Raw genomic sequence first — 14,508 nt, forward strand, 5'->3', positions numbered from 1 at the left:
TTAAAACAGGTCTATAAAATGGAAATTACTATAAAACTTTGTTAATAGAAGGAAATGGAAGTTTGGGGAGAGTGAAAGAACTCATTTAAACAGATACCATTTTTTGGATGGTAGAGCTGGGATGAGCTCCCAGAACTGACTCCACCCTGCATCTGAATCAAATGCATTTCTTGAATTGGCACACACTTAGTCATGACAAGTACTCAAAAGATAAAATGTATTGAATGAATAAAATTTAGCTTTATATTTGTTTTTTTTCTTTCAGTTGTGTTCTTGTTTTGCTCAAAAGGCCAGATTTTCATTTAATAATAATTATGGGAATTTATACTCGTGATGAAAATCAACCTTATATTTTTAAGCCTATAATATAGGTTGGAATGTAGCCTGGAATGACTGACAACTGTTATTATACAAATAGCGCATGCTGGCAAAATGGAGGCGATTTTTGTGATCTGTAATTAGGATATTATTGTTGTCTTTATATCTGCAAATGACAAATAGTAACATATTAGAAAGTAATTGACATAATGAGTTGGGAAATAATAGAAACACTCTCATTTATGATTCGTTTAAAATTTGCTTAAAATTTATATTACAGAGTTCCATTCATTTGATTTTATTTGTGCTGTGTTTAAAATATTAAAAACCGGATTTCCAAATAGGCAATGATATGTGAAGCCTCAGGACTGATCATCTTTCACCCCATCAGCATTTTCTTTTTTTCCTTTTTGACAGAGTCTCCCTCTGTCGCCCAGGCTGGAATGCAGTGGCATGATTTAGGTTCACTGCAACCTCCACCCACCAGATGCAAGCGATTCTTCTGCTTCAGCCTCCCAAGTAGCTGGGACTACAGACGAGTGCCACCACACCGGGCTAATTTTTGCATTTTTAGTAGAGATGGGGTTTTACCATGTTGGCCAGGCTGATCTCGAATTCCTAAACTCTAGTGATCTGATGCCTTGGCCTCCTAAAGTGCTGGGATTACAGGCGTGAGCCACCATACCCAGTCCCCATCAACATTTTCTTTTGGGAACACTGTGTAATGGGTTTTAGTCAATTCTACAGGAAGTAAGATATCAATAATTGGAAGTGAAAAAAATTAACTGCATACTTTTATTGAGTTAAAGCTTTCATTCAACTCAGCTTTTTCATCCAGGAGGCATGCTATGCCATTCTTGAGTGCACTTATTGATTGATTTTTTTTCTTTTATCAGGAAGTCCATATTATTATGTAATAATATGATATTATATGAATATAAAGTACAAATTATATCTGTTGAGAAATAAGTACCATCAGCATCAAAGCCTATGTTATTTCTCACATTTAATTTGGTTATTTTTTTTCTGTTTAATACATTTACAAGTTCTGCAAACACTTTCTGTTGCATTGTCGTGTTATTATCAGTTTCTTTGCAAGTGTAATGTTTGCTATTCCTAACTAGGCAGGAGAACGATTTAGGGTAGGAATGAACTGTTTCCTTCTTTTATGAATCTTTATATCTTCTTACAATGTTATCCACATAGTAGGCAGTCACTTGACTGTATATTACTAAAACTGTATATATTCAGAGTTGGTATCACTAGTGGAAACTCTAGAAGCTATTTTAGGATGTTGTGTTTTCTGATATTCAGATGGAAGTAGGAATGGAGAGAACCATATGCATTGACTTATTTTTGGTACCTCCCCAAACTAGGTCAGAATAGAGACCTCAAAATTCAGTGGCTAAACTGCTTCACTCTTGTCTTTTTAGTCACATTTACAGTGGCAGGTTTTGATCTTCACAGAACATTGTGTGCATCTGCCTACAGGTTTTTTCTCTTCTGCTGGCCTCATTGGTTCTTTGGGAATGTGGTCACTGCTGTAAGGGGGCTGAGAGTTAGATGCTATGGTATAGAGGGCATTGCCAGCCACAGACCAATTTAGCCAGCTTCATGGACCTCCGCAGATCCTCTCAGATCCTTAAACTTCTGTTGCAAGTAGTAATTAACTGAGAGGTGATATTAATACTTTAGATATATATCCTTTGACATTCAATCGTCTTTCATGACTATAGTTTATAGATTTAATTCCTTAAGTAAGTGTCACTGGAAGCCCAAGTAATACGGCTGAAAGAAAAGAGAGGGTGGTTTTTCTCTTATGTAAGTGAAGTACAGAGAGACACAGTTCAAGGCTCACATGGCAGTTCCCTGCTCACAAGGATCCCAAACTCCATCCTCCAGGGTACTTCATGGTTACAATATGGCTCCACAGCCCCAGCTGTCACATCCACAGCCCAGGCCGCAGGAATGAAGACTGGCCAAAGGCAAAACAAACAAACAAACAGACAAAAAACTGTACTAACTGGGTTAACTGTGTTTAAAGCTTTTTCTTAGGAGCTGTCATTCAGTGACATGAGCTTCATTTAGTTGCAAGAGAGAAGGTTAAATAATTCTTTAAGAGGGGCACATTGTCATTTATTTATTTTATTTTATTTTGAGATAGAGTCTCACTCTGTTGCTCAGGCTGGAGTGCAATGGTGCAATCTTGGCTCACTGTGTAACCTTTGCCTCCTGTGTTCAAGCAATTCTCCTGCCTCAGCCTCTTGAGTAGCACCTGCCACCATGACCAGCTAAGTTTTGTATTTTCAGTAGAGACACGGTTTCACTATGTTGGTCAGGCTGGTCTTGAACCCCTGACCTCAGGTAATCCACCCGCCTCAGCCTCCCAAAGTGCTGGGATTACAAGCATGAGCCACTGTGCCCAGCCCACATTGTCATCTTAATTAAAATTGGATTTCATTACTAAGGAGAAAGGGCTGAATGTGTATTAAATGGGCATCCAGAACTTCTCCTATATCTTGATATTTAACATATTTATTTATTTATTTATTTATTTATTTATTTATTTATTTATTTTGAGACGGAGTTTCGCTCGTTACCCATGCTGGAGTGCAATGGCGCGATCTCGGCTCACTGCAACCTCCGCCTCCTGGGTTCAGACAATTCTCCTGCCTCAGCCTCCTGAGTAGCTGGGATTACAGGCACGCGCCACCATGCCCAGCTAGTTTTTTGTATTAGTAGAGATGGGGTTTCACCATGTTGACCAGGATGGTCTCGATCTCTTGACCTTGTGATCCACCCGCCTCGGCCTCCCAAAGTGCTGGGATTACAGGCTTGAGCCACCGCGCCCGGCCTTAACATATTTATTTTTTGAGACAGTGTCTCACTCTGTCATCCAGGCTCGAGTGCAGTGGCACAATCTTGGCTTGCTGAAACCTCTGCTCACTGCAACCTCTGACTCCCAGGCTCAAGCCATCCTCCCACCTCAGCCTCCTAAATAACTGGGACTACAGGCTTAACCTATTTTAAGATTTGTCCTTTAAGAAAACAGATTTGTCATTTTCCCCAACTGAGCCATGGACATGTGCTTTATAAGGCTCTGTTTCTGTGGTCAGCATACACAGACTTCCAGCCAAGATTTCACTTTCTTCTTCTCATGTGATTATTTCCATTTTTTAAAGATTTGGTGAATTACATTTAATAAATATTAAGCTCGTCTCACCATCAGGATACTATGCTAGACAGGGATTATCAGCTTTGGTGCCATTGGCATTGGAGGCTGGATCATTCTTTGTTGTGAGGGGCTGTCCTGTGCATTAGGGTGTTTAGCAGTCTCTCTGGCCTCCACCCTTAGTTGCCAGCAGCAACCCCCAGTTGTGGCCACCAAATTTGTCTACATACGTTGTCACATGCCTGGTGGGGATGAAATCGCTCCCATTTGAGGACCATGGTGCTGGAAGATAGCCTTATATTTATTTGAATTGCTTGTTTGAGTTCCTGTAAAAGTATATCATGGTAGATTAAATGTTGTTTGAAGTGTTGCTCGCTGTTGGTATTATGAGTGAAGTAGTACTGGTGGAATTTTTCCGTGTGCCGGACACCATGTCCGCCCACTGTCTGCGTATCATCTCATTTAATCCCCATAGCACAACACTGAGTTAAAACAGCGCTGTGTTAGGAGAAGGTACTAATGAGATGAGGTAGTCTCATAAACCCCCTTTACAGAGGAGAAAATGAGGCTTAGAGGTTATTTTAGCTGAGATCTCCCTAAGAGCAAACCTGAGACACAGTCTGGAGAGTGAGTGATTGATTGGGAGGTGATTTCAGGAAGCGAATAATAGAGAAGGGAGAATGAAACAGGGAAGCAAGAAAAGCTAATAAAGGAGTTGATGTTGGGTTGAGAGCTACCTCAGAGGCCACCAGGGCACTGTGTGTCTGAGGATCAGTGAAAAATGCATCTCAGAATTACTTCCTTCTCCCACTCCCTATGGGGGTTGAGGGAGAGAAAGCTGGAACTTCTTCACCAACTCCCATCTTTCCCAGGGGCATTAACTCCCTTTCCCTTTACCGATAAAAGTAGTGAGCAGTATATGCAAAGATCCAGCTTTTGAGGAGCTTATAGTCTTGAGGAGAAAGCAGTAAATTAGTAAGCAGCATATCAGATAGCAATGCATGCTCTGAGGTTGTGTGACAGGAGTGCTTGTGGAACTGCTTAGATGGGGTGGCCAGGATGAGGGATGAGCTGAGACCCCAATGGCAAGGGGAAGCCAGTCATACAAAGATCTAGGGTAAAAGCAATCTAGGCTGAGGGACTGCATGGTGCAAAGGCCCCGAGGCAGGAATGCGTTTTCTTTGAGGAACAATTGGAAGGCTAGTGGGGTGGAAGGCTCAGAAGAAGAGGGTGTGTGGTGAAGGCTTGGGTCAAAAGGTTGGGGAGGGACAGTCAGGTCTTGGGTAAGAAACTGATATTTTATTGTGGCTTCTGCTTCCTACACGGAGGGTTTTAAGCAGGGTTCAAGTGATCTACTTATGATTTATCTTGTTTTATTTTATTTTATTTTGAGACAGAGTTTCACTCTTGTCGCCCAGGCTCTAGTGCAATGGCATGATCTCAGCTCATGCAACCTCCGCCTCTCCAGTTCAAGCGATTCTTCTGCCTCAGCCTCCCACGTAGCTGGGATTACAGGCATATGTCACCATACCCAGCTAATTTTGTATTTTTAGTAGAGACAGGGTTTCACTATGTTGCCCAGGCTAGTCTTGAACTCTTGACCTCAGGTGATCCACCCGCCTCAGCCTCCCAGAGTGGTGGGATTTCAGATGTGAGCCACCGTGCCCGGCCAACTTACGATTTTAAAAAGAGCACTCTGGCTGCTGTGGAGAAAGGAGTGTGGCAGGGGAAGCATGGAAGACAGGAACCAGTTAGGAAGGAGGCTGTCATAGGCTCCCATGGGGCCAGCTGCATATTTTGTGGGGCCTCTTGTTCAAAAAGCAGGAGGAAGAGTACTATTAAAGGTATTAAACTATGAAGTGTTTTGTTTCACGGTCCATCAACTTGTCATGGTGTTTTTTTTGTTGTTGTTTAATGTCATTCTAAGTAAAGAAAAATTAAAGCTTAAAATTATTAGCATGAATTTTACCATTCTTCTGTATATTGTGCAATGCTGGTTTTAAATGCAAAATAAGAACATTTTTAGGGATAAAAGACTTTTTAAAAATGAACAAAAATAAATTTAAAAAATTAGTTCATATCCAGAATCACTGAAATTATCCAACCCCTAATTCATAGTTTGTGTATGCCTATGTACTTTGTTCTTACCAGAACTGTGGAAATGCGGCACAAAACAAGCTCAACTGTTTTATTTCACTTCTTGTTTCATGCCTATTCTACCATCACTCTCCCCCTTCAGCTTCCTGATAGGTAAGAGGTGGGCAAGGAGAAGGAGCTGTGGGTTGCCCTGTGGTTCCCTTTCCTTCCCTCGTCATTTTCAGCATCAGTGGTTGGTTAACACAGGGAAGTAACACAAATTAGAGAGGATATTATAGGGTTCCTTGGTCATTTAGGTTTCTCAGAACACCACTGCCTTTTTTCTATGCTCAAAGTCAGCTCTGGTTTGAAAGGCAAGCATGACCCATCAGCCCTGTGAGCACTCCTGACTTACTGAGTGGTAGATGTAACACTCTTAACATCACACTGGCTTCCAGGTTCACTAAGCTCCCATGCATTGTGGTCAACTAAAATCCTGTGCTCATGGGACATCGTGAACACCATACACACATGGGGTAGTGAGGAACCACAGACACACATGGCACATGTCTCCTCTGCTCATGCATATGCGTCATTGTCCCATCAAATTTCACTTACCTAAGTTCAAAGGTAATTAAAATTTTCAGGATGGTGACAGCAGAGCATCAGACTAAGTTTGGGTTCTGAGTAAGGGGCCCTGAACCACTGCAGAGGCCACACACCCATGAGTACAGGCCTAGCTCCTGGTGAGGGATGACAGAAGATAGAGACTCGGCTGGTATAAGTGGAGAAAAGCAAACTGTTGAGTAAGTTTTGGGTTTAGATGGTATTCCCAAGATTGATTGTGGATTGGATCTGCTTTTGGATAGAGACAGAAGAGAAATCAAGGATGACTCACTTCTAGGCTTATTACTTAGGAAAATGGAAAAGACCATAGGAGAAATAATTTTTGAAGTCAGAGAAATACAGAGTTGAGAAGTTTGGATTTACCTCGGTTTAAGAACCAGGGAGCAGTAGAGCCAGGATTTTAGCCCAGGCAGCCTGACTTCAGAGTCAGTGCCTTTAACCACTGCCCTGTTCTGTCATGTGGGAGCCACACTGATGGGTGCCTGATGATTGTTGTGATGGTTCTGCATCTTATTATTCTCTGACCTTCCAACTATGTGCAGTGAGCATCTGTGCAGAGGCATGCTCACATTGAAGCACAGTTTTATATTTAAACCTAGTTCACAAAATATTCCTTTAACTTGCAAGCTTCTCTTTTGCATCTCAATTATGTTTGTTTTTGTAGAAAGGATATCTTTATACAGCTTTGCTCATTCACATGAAAAGGAAAGTGTGTTTTCAGTTGGAGGATATGGAGTCAAAAAATCTGAAGTTGAGTTTGGTATCTCTCAATTGCTAGCTCTGTGTCCTTGGGCTAATTAATTGCTTTGATCTTTGGTTTCTTCATCTATAAAGTGGAGATGATTGTGTGTGTGTGTGTGTGTGTGTGTGTGTATTTGTGTATGTGCATATATACATATGCATATATATATATAAATATATATATATGCACATGCCCTCACTGTATACAGGGCTATTGTGAAGATTAAATGAGATTATAGAGGAAATGGAACAATTGTCAACAAGGCTTGAGTTGGATACCCACTGGCAGTCGCTCCCTATTTCCCCCTACCCTCAACCCCTGGCAACCACTAATCTACTGTTTCTCACTATGGATTTGCCTGTTCTGGACATTTCATTTAAATGGTATCATACAATATATGCCCTTTGGTGTCTGGCTTCTTTCACTTAGGATAATGTTTTCAAGGTTTATTCATGTAGTAGCATGTATCAGTGATACACGCTGTTTTATGGCTGAATAACATTATCGGAATATGCCACATTTTGTTAATCTGTTCATTAGTTGATGGACATTTGGGCTCTTTCCACTTTTTGGTTATTGCAAATAATGCCACTATGAACATTCATGAACGTACTTTTGTGTGGATGTATGTTATTTGTTCTCTAGAGTGTATTCCTAGGAGTAGAATTGCTGGGTTATTTGGCAACTCTATGTTAACTTTTTGAGGAACTACCATATTGCTTTCCGAAAGTGTCGGTATCATTTTGCATTCCCACTGGCAGTGTATGAAGGTTCTAATTTCTCTACATCCTCACCAACACTTGTTGTTATTATCTTTTTTATTATAGCTATTCTAGAGTATGAAGTGGTATCTCATCGTGGTTTTGATTTGTATTTCCCTAATGGCTGATCATGTTAAAATCCTTTCGTGTGCTTATCAGCCATCTGAATACACTCTTTACAGAAATATCTATCCAAATTGTTTGCCCATTAAAAAATTGGGGCTCTCTCTTTTTAAAATTGTTGAATTGTAAGAGTTCTTTATATATTCTGAATACTAGAACCCCAGATACAGAATTTGCAAATATTTTCTCCCATTCTGTGGGCTGTTTTTTCACTTTCTTGGTTGTATCTTTTTGAAGAACAAAAGGTGAAAATTTGATGATGATGGTCAGTTCTTTCTTTCTTTCTTTCTTTTTTTTTTTTTAGACAGAGTCTCACTCTGTCACCCAGGTTGGAGTGCAGTGGTGCAGTCTTGGTCACTGCAACCTTCATCTCCCAGGTTCAAGCGATTCTCATGCCTCAGCCTCTTGAGTAGCTGGGATTATAAGTGCCTGTCAAAAGATTGGACACCCCTGGGTTATCTCTTGCCTGGACACAAGATTCTTGGAATGCAGTCTTGTTTTCTAAAAGTTTATGTGCTTATTCTAGGTTCCAGTATGGAAGCCAGATTATTTTACTTTTATAAGTAAATATCCTGTTCTTGCTATCTTGAAGCCTAAAAGACCTGTTCTTTCTAGTTGGAGTTTCAAACTTTACCATAAAAATGTCAAGAATGTGTCTTTTATTTCCCTTATAACTGCCTGGCATTTGGTGGCTCCTTTGATCTGAAAACTCAGTTCTTTCATCACTTCAGAGTTTTCCTATTTGATTATTGCTTCTGTTCTTTACTCTTTCTGGAAGTGCTGTTTGCTTATTAGGCCTCCTCAATCTGTCCTGTATGTCTGTTATATTTTCACCACTGATTGGTATTTCCTCATTATTTTTGCCTGTGATGTGATAGTTTCCTTGCTTCATATTTCAGTTTACTACTTTGTTTTTTGGGTTTTTTTTTTTTTTCTGAAAACGCACACTTTATTGAGAAGCAGACTGCTGCACAGTGACCGACGGACGAAGGCCACCCAATGGGCACTTACACATCGTACTCCAAAAGACACAGGATGTTTTGCTAATAAAAACCAATGGGAACAGGGATTCCTCTGGGCAACTCCACCAACCTCATCCCTTTCAGGGATGGAGAAATTTCCCATTTTCCTGATGGCAGCTGTGGTTCACTAGAGATAGAGCCCCTCAGGGGTGCCTTCCTGTTTCTTATAAAGAACATTTTCTTTAATTTTTTGAAGTCTTCATTTGTTACTTTCATTCTACGTTCTCTTAAGACCATCAGACCAGCTTCTGTACAGATTGCTTTCATGTCAGCACCAGAGAGGTCATCTTTAGCCACGATCAAGTCATCCAGGGTTACATCTTTGGCCAGCATTATCCTGCTTGTGTGAATCTGAAAGATGCGCTTCTTAGTCTTTTCATCAGGCAGGGGATACTCGATCTTCCTGTCAATGCAGCCTGATCTAATAAGGGCTGGATCCAAAGTTTCTGTTCGGTTTGTGGCCATGATAACTTTCACATCTCCCCTAGAATCAAATCCATCCAACTGGTTCAGCAATTCCAACATTGTTCGCTGAATTTCTCACCACCAGAATTGAGTCATATCTTTTTGTCCCAATGGCATCAATTTCATCAATAAACACGATGGACGGTGCATGTTCTTCAGCAACTTGAAACAGTTCCCGTACGAGTTTGGGCCTATCCCCTAGGTACTTCTGAATAAGTTCAGAGCCAACCACTCTCAGGAAAGTGGCTGAGGTTTGGTTTGCTACCTCTTTGGCTAACAAGGTTTTACCTATGCCAGGTGGACCATAGAGAATGACCCCCTTAGGAGGCTTTATACCCATCTCTTCATAATATTCAGGGTGGGTGAGAGGAAGCTCCATAGATTCCTTAATTTCCTGAATTTGGTTGTCCAAGCCCCCAATATCGGCATATGTCTCCTGGGGGGCCTTTTCCACCTTCATCACTGTGACCAGGGGATCCGTATCATCCATCAGCACCTCTATCATGGCATTCACCTTGTGGTTGAGCAGGACTGAGCAGTCAGGTTCCAGCAGATCCTTGTCTACAAGTGACAAAATGCTGACGTAGTGTTCTGAACCCACAGATGTAGACACGATGGCATGACTGTCATCGATGATCTCTTCCAAGGTTCCTGCTGACATCGGGGTGCCCCTCAGATCATCCACTTTTGATCTTTCCTCCTCTTGTTTTTCTTCTAATGGTTTCATTTGTTCCTGATTTCTAATGAATTCTTCCTCCATGAGAAGGTAGTCTTTAATTCTCTCTAACTTCAGTAATTTTAACCAGCACTGAGTGTGAGGTGTCACCAGTGGCAGTTTGCTGGCAGCATCTGGTCCTTTGTTTTCTTCTGCTTTTTCCCCACTCTAGTTGGTACAGGAGGTTCGTATTTCTTTTTCTTGACCTTGTCATCCTTCTTGCCACCTCCAGGACCATGACCACCACTCTGACTTTGACCCATCTTGCCTTGGCCACTCAAGCTCTACTTTGTTTTTAATACCAGCCATTCATTTTACTTCCTTTTGGAGCTTAAGCCCCAGATTTCATGTTTCTCATAGGCACCCTCTCCTCCAATTTTTGTAGTTGTCCTTCATGTGTATACCCTTAAACATTCTTACTACATTTTTTATTGTTTCTTCTATTAATTTGGTTTTTGTAAAAGTTGCCTATCTCTCCATTCTGGCTTCCCTCCTTTGAATTGCTAAGTCCCTTAAATGTCTACAGAGTTTGCTTTCTTAGGTCAAGGAGTGTGTATTCTCAAGCACCTGCATAGATGTGGTGGGTGAAGTCTGAGGGGCCATGGTGGATATTGCCAGTAACCCATGGGAGCTGGTCTAAAAACTTCTGAGACAGCATCTGGGCCCGGAGAGGAAACAACCAGAAAAAGCAGTCAGCATCTGAGATGATGCCCAGAGAGAAGCAGATAGACCATCTGCAAGGAAGAGAAGACTTGGTTCCTTAGAGCGTGACCTACTGTTTTCTGCTCTTGTCCTTGCTTTCTTACAAACCTTTGGATATCCTCTTTTGATACCAGTTATACATTCTTCTCTCCTCACTCACTCCTATTATACATCTACATTTTACCTCTTTGAGGTGGCTGCAGTTGATCTCTCTTCCCAGATGAGGCAGCCGTCACATCACTATTGCTGTGGGTTATTTTCAACTCTTCTTCAGAGGGCCCAGATGGTAAAGACCCATCTCTTCAACACTCTTTCTATAGTGACTTAGATTTACCTTCCCAAGTATCTCCTTTTTACCAATCTCTTCCAAATATTTCATTCCTTTAGAAATCCGTTTTCTGAAATTCTCTCCCCCTTCACCCCTCTGAAATTTAACTCCCTTCTTAGAGCCTTTAGTCTACACAGATTTACCAAAATGTCTTGTATAATTGGGTCAGGGATATTCATCTGCAGCTAATTTTGCACTTTTCATGTGATACAAGCTTTGGTTTAGGGTTAAATGTATAAATAATTGTGAATAATGTACTTATCAAACATAAATTCCTCTTTTGAGTATATATTTCCTGGATATTTATGGCCATGTTCTCTTTAATAATTCCTGTATTTACCATTCTAATTTACTTCTATTGTCTAGTTCAAGGATTATAAACTAGCAGTCACTTGTTGCATTCTGCCTGGCACTGGTGCATTCTGTTAAGAAGAAACAAAGTTGTTGTATTATTTTCATGTAAGGTTGCTTTTTGATGGAGCATGCACACTGCCTCCTTACCCTCTTCTTATACCTGAAACTTTCCACATTTTTGTCAGTTCTCCTGTCCTTTAACACATTTGGGTTTTAAGTTTAAGGCCTTAGGCTCAGTATATAATTGTAATGTATTTGTTTGAAAATAGTTTTCTTAAATATTCTTAACAAATGACATTGTGCATTAGAGGCAGATACCATGAATCGTAATTTAGATCTCTTATTTACCGCCTTTGCTGGTCATGCTTGGAAAACTACTTTGAATTATTCTTCTATCCAATTAAAAATTTTTTCAAGTCCTGTGTTTCTAAAATGCTCCTATTCAGATCCTGTTATTATATGTTCTTGTTTAATTAGGTCACCTGCTGCTTTGCTAAAGGTCTAATTAGTAAATGATATCTCTATTGTGTTTGATTGAGAACAAATGTACTAAAAGGCACTTTGAAAATAAGATAATGTCCTTGGTGCTTTGACAGAGCTAGGACTCATAGTTTTCACAAATGACATCCTTTACTTATGCCAGGTGCCTGTTAGCATTTTGTAAACTCTCCATGGTATTGGTGTCTTTTTGTTTCCCATAAACAGGTGTACTGACCCATTTTCACTTTAGCTCAATCTTATCCTCTTTGTGATTTTTTTTCCATAACTGTAGAGTAAATAAAATTCACCTACTTGCTCCAAAATGTAATGTAGAAATGCAAACTAAATGTTCCCCTGTAGGGGGTGCAATCTGTTTTAAACTCTCAATATGTGTAATAAAAGCTATAAACCATAGAGGGAACTTCATGGGCTCCATCCATATCGTTTGGGGCAGACTTTTTGAGTGATTTGAAAACTTTGTAAATTCGATGGTAGACAATGTTTTTCTCAAGTTCTAAAATTTATATAATATTAGGATGAATGCAGTACATTTGTTTTTGTTATGATTTGGGGCATTGTATTAGGGTTCTCTAGAGAAGCAGAACCTATTGTGTGTGTGTACGTGTGCATGCATGCACACATGTGCACATGGATGTATACGTGTATATATATATATGTAAAGGGAGAGTATATATGTGTGTGTATATGTATATATATAGAATGTATCTACTTAGAGATATATATAGAGATACGAGTATACATATATATATGCCTATATCTCAAGTTATTGTATATATATATGTGTATATACATGAATATGTATATGTGTATATGTATATGCAGAGAGAGAATGTAAGGAAATGGCTCATGCGATTATGATGGCGGGCAAGTTGGAATTTGTAGGGAAGGCTGGCAGGCTAGAAATTCAAATAAGAGTTGATACTGCAGTCTTGAGTCTGAAGCCTGGAAATGGGCAGAACTTCGCTACCTCGTAGTCTGGATGCAGAATTTCTTCTCCCAGGAGCCTCAGTCTTTGCTAAGTTCTTGGATTGGGTAACACCTACTCATATTATGGATGGTAATTTGCTTTACTTAAATTCAACTGATTGTAAATGTTAATCATATCTACAAAATACCTTTACAGCAACTTTTAGATTAAAATTTGACCAAATAATTGAGCACCACAGTCTAGCCAAGTTGACACATAAGATGTACCAACACAGGCATCTTGCATATGTTATTGTCGATGAACCAAATTAAAGACAATGTTAGCTAGCATTTTTACTAACTGGGATTCAATATTTAGTGCAACTCTGCAGTAATAAAGATGTGAATTATATTGTAGGACTCCAAAAATGAGCGAATGGGTCATGAAACATAAATACCATGAATCATAATTCTTATCAGTTTGGATTTTTTTCCAGAACATTTTTTGGTTTTCTGCAATGGTATCGTTCTAGTTTGTTCTTTGAAACTCAGCTTTCAAGTTCTGTGTGTGCATTCAATATTGGGCAGTTTTGAATGCATACTTAGAAGAGCAGCCAAAATGTAGATTAGAGAGAGAAGGTCAGACAACTTGTCATTCTGTGCAATTTCTGCAATCCTAAGCCTGTTATAACACATAGTGTTCCAGGACCTCACACAGATATATACAATGTATTTTCTGGGTTATGGTCTGCTGTGCCTTCAGCTTGATGTCAAGCTTGCTTTTCCTCTGATTCTCAAGATCCAGTCGGAATCTTCTAGTCGCACTAATCCTCTAATTGTTTTTTTTTTAATCACCAAGTTTTTGTCTTCTGTAATACAATTTACACTATATTTTCTCTCATATCCCTAAAGTGGTTCTTCCTCTTTCCCTGCCCTCTTCTTTCCTCTTTCTCTCTGATTTCTCAGTTTGATCCTGATGTGAATAGCATACTACCCTTAGTCTTACACTTTTTATTTTTATGTTATGTGGCAGACCTCCATCTATGTTTTTCGTTTTTCAATCCTTAGCATGGTGAATGGAGGTTTGTTGTGTACGTGTGTGTAGGGGAGCGAGGGTGGGGAGGGTGGTGTTTCTCTTTAATTGTTAGAGATCAAGCTCAATCGCTACAAGACTTTCCATTAGCTTGGCATCATTTCCTGCCACCAGGGTTGGGAAGGAAATTAGTTTTTGTCTAGAAGACCAGAATATAGCCAGGTGTGGTGGCTCACACCTGTAATCCCAACACTTTGGGAGGCCGAGATGGGCAAATCATGAGGTCACAAGTTTGAGACCAGACTGGCCAACATGGTGAAACCCGGTCTTTACTAAAAATACAAAATATTAGCTGGGCATAGTGATGGGTGTCTGTAATCCCAGCAACTTGGGAGGCTGAGGCAGGAGAATCGCTTGAACCTGGGAGGCAGAGGTTGCAGTGAGCTGAGATTGCACCGCTGCACTCCAGCCTGGGCAACAGAGTGAGACTCCGTCTCAAAAAAAAAAAAAAGATACAACAGAAATTATTTTCTTAGCTTCAAAGGCCTCTTTGCTGCAGAAGCACAAATTAAAAGAGTGGCTTAGTAATTCACTTAACTCGTTAAACAGCCTCCTGGTAAGAATTTGTTTAGATTTTGACAAAAAGGGAGGTTTTTTTTTTTT

General features: G+C 40.1%; 1 protein-coding gene and 1 pseudogene across 4 annotated transcripts in view; one reads left to right on the plus strand and one right to left on the minus strand.

The window, feature by feature from the left end:
• The window catches only part of ACYP2 (acylphosphatase 2), a 191,564-nt gene that overhangs the window by 80,934 nt on the left and 96,122 nt on the right, over positions 1-14,508 (plus strand). The window contains exon 4 of one of the 4 annotated variants that reach the window (XM_064364094.1): positions 738-880. The exons of the other annotated variants lie outside the window; for them this stretch is intronic. Coding sequence (XP_064220164.1) covers positions 738-780 — 43 coding nt within the window. The 3' untranslated portion in view covers positions 781-880. Of the gene's footprint in view, positions 1-737; positions 881-14,508 lie in introns of those variants that run through there. 4 annotated transcript variants of the gene reach the window in all.
• Positions 8,969-10,285, minus strand: LOC105704585 (26S proteasome regulatory subunit 4-like; annotated as a pseudogene).

Source organism: Aotus nancymaae, unplaced genomic scaffold (genome assembly GCF_030222135.1).
Source record: "Aotus nancymaae isolate 86718 unplaced genomic scaffold, 86718_ANA_hifiasm-v0.15.2.pri h1tg000057l, whole genome shotgun sequence".
Lineage (NCBI taxonomy): Eukaryota > Metazoa > Chordata > Mammalia > Primates > Aotidae > Aotus > Aotus nancymaae.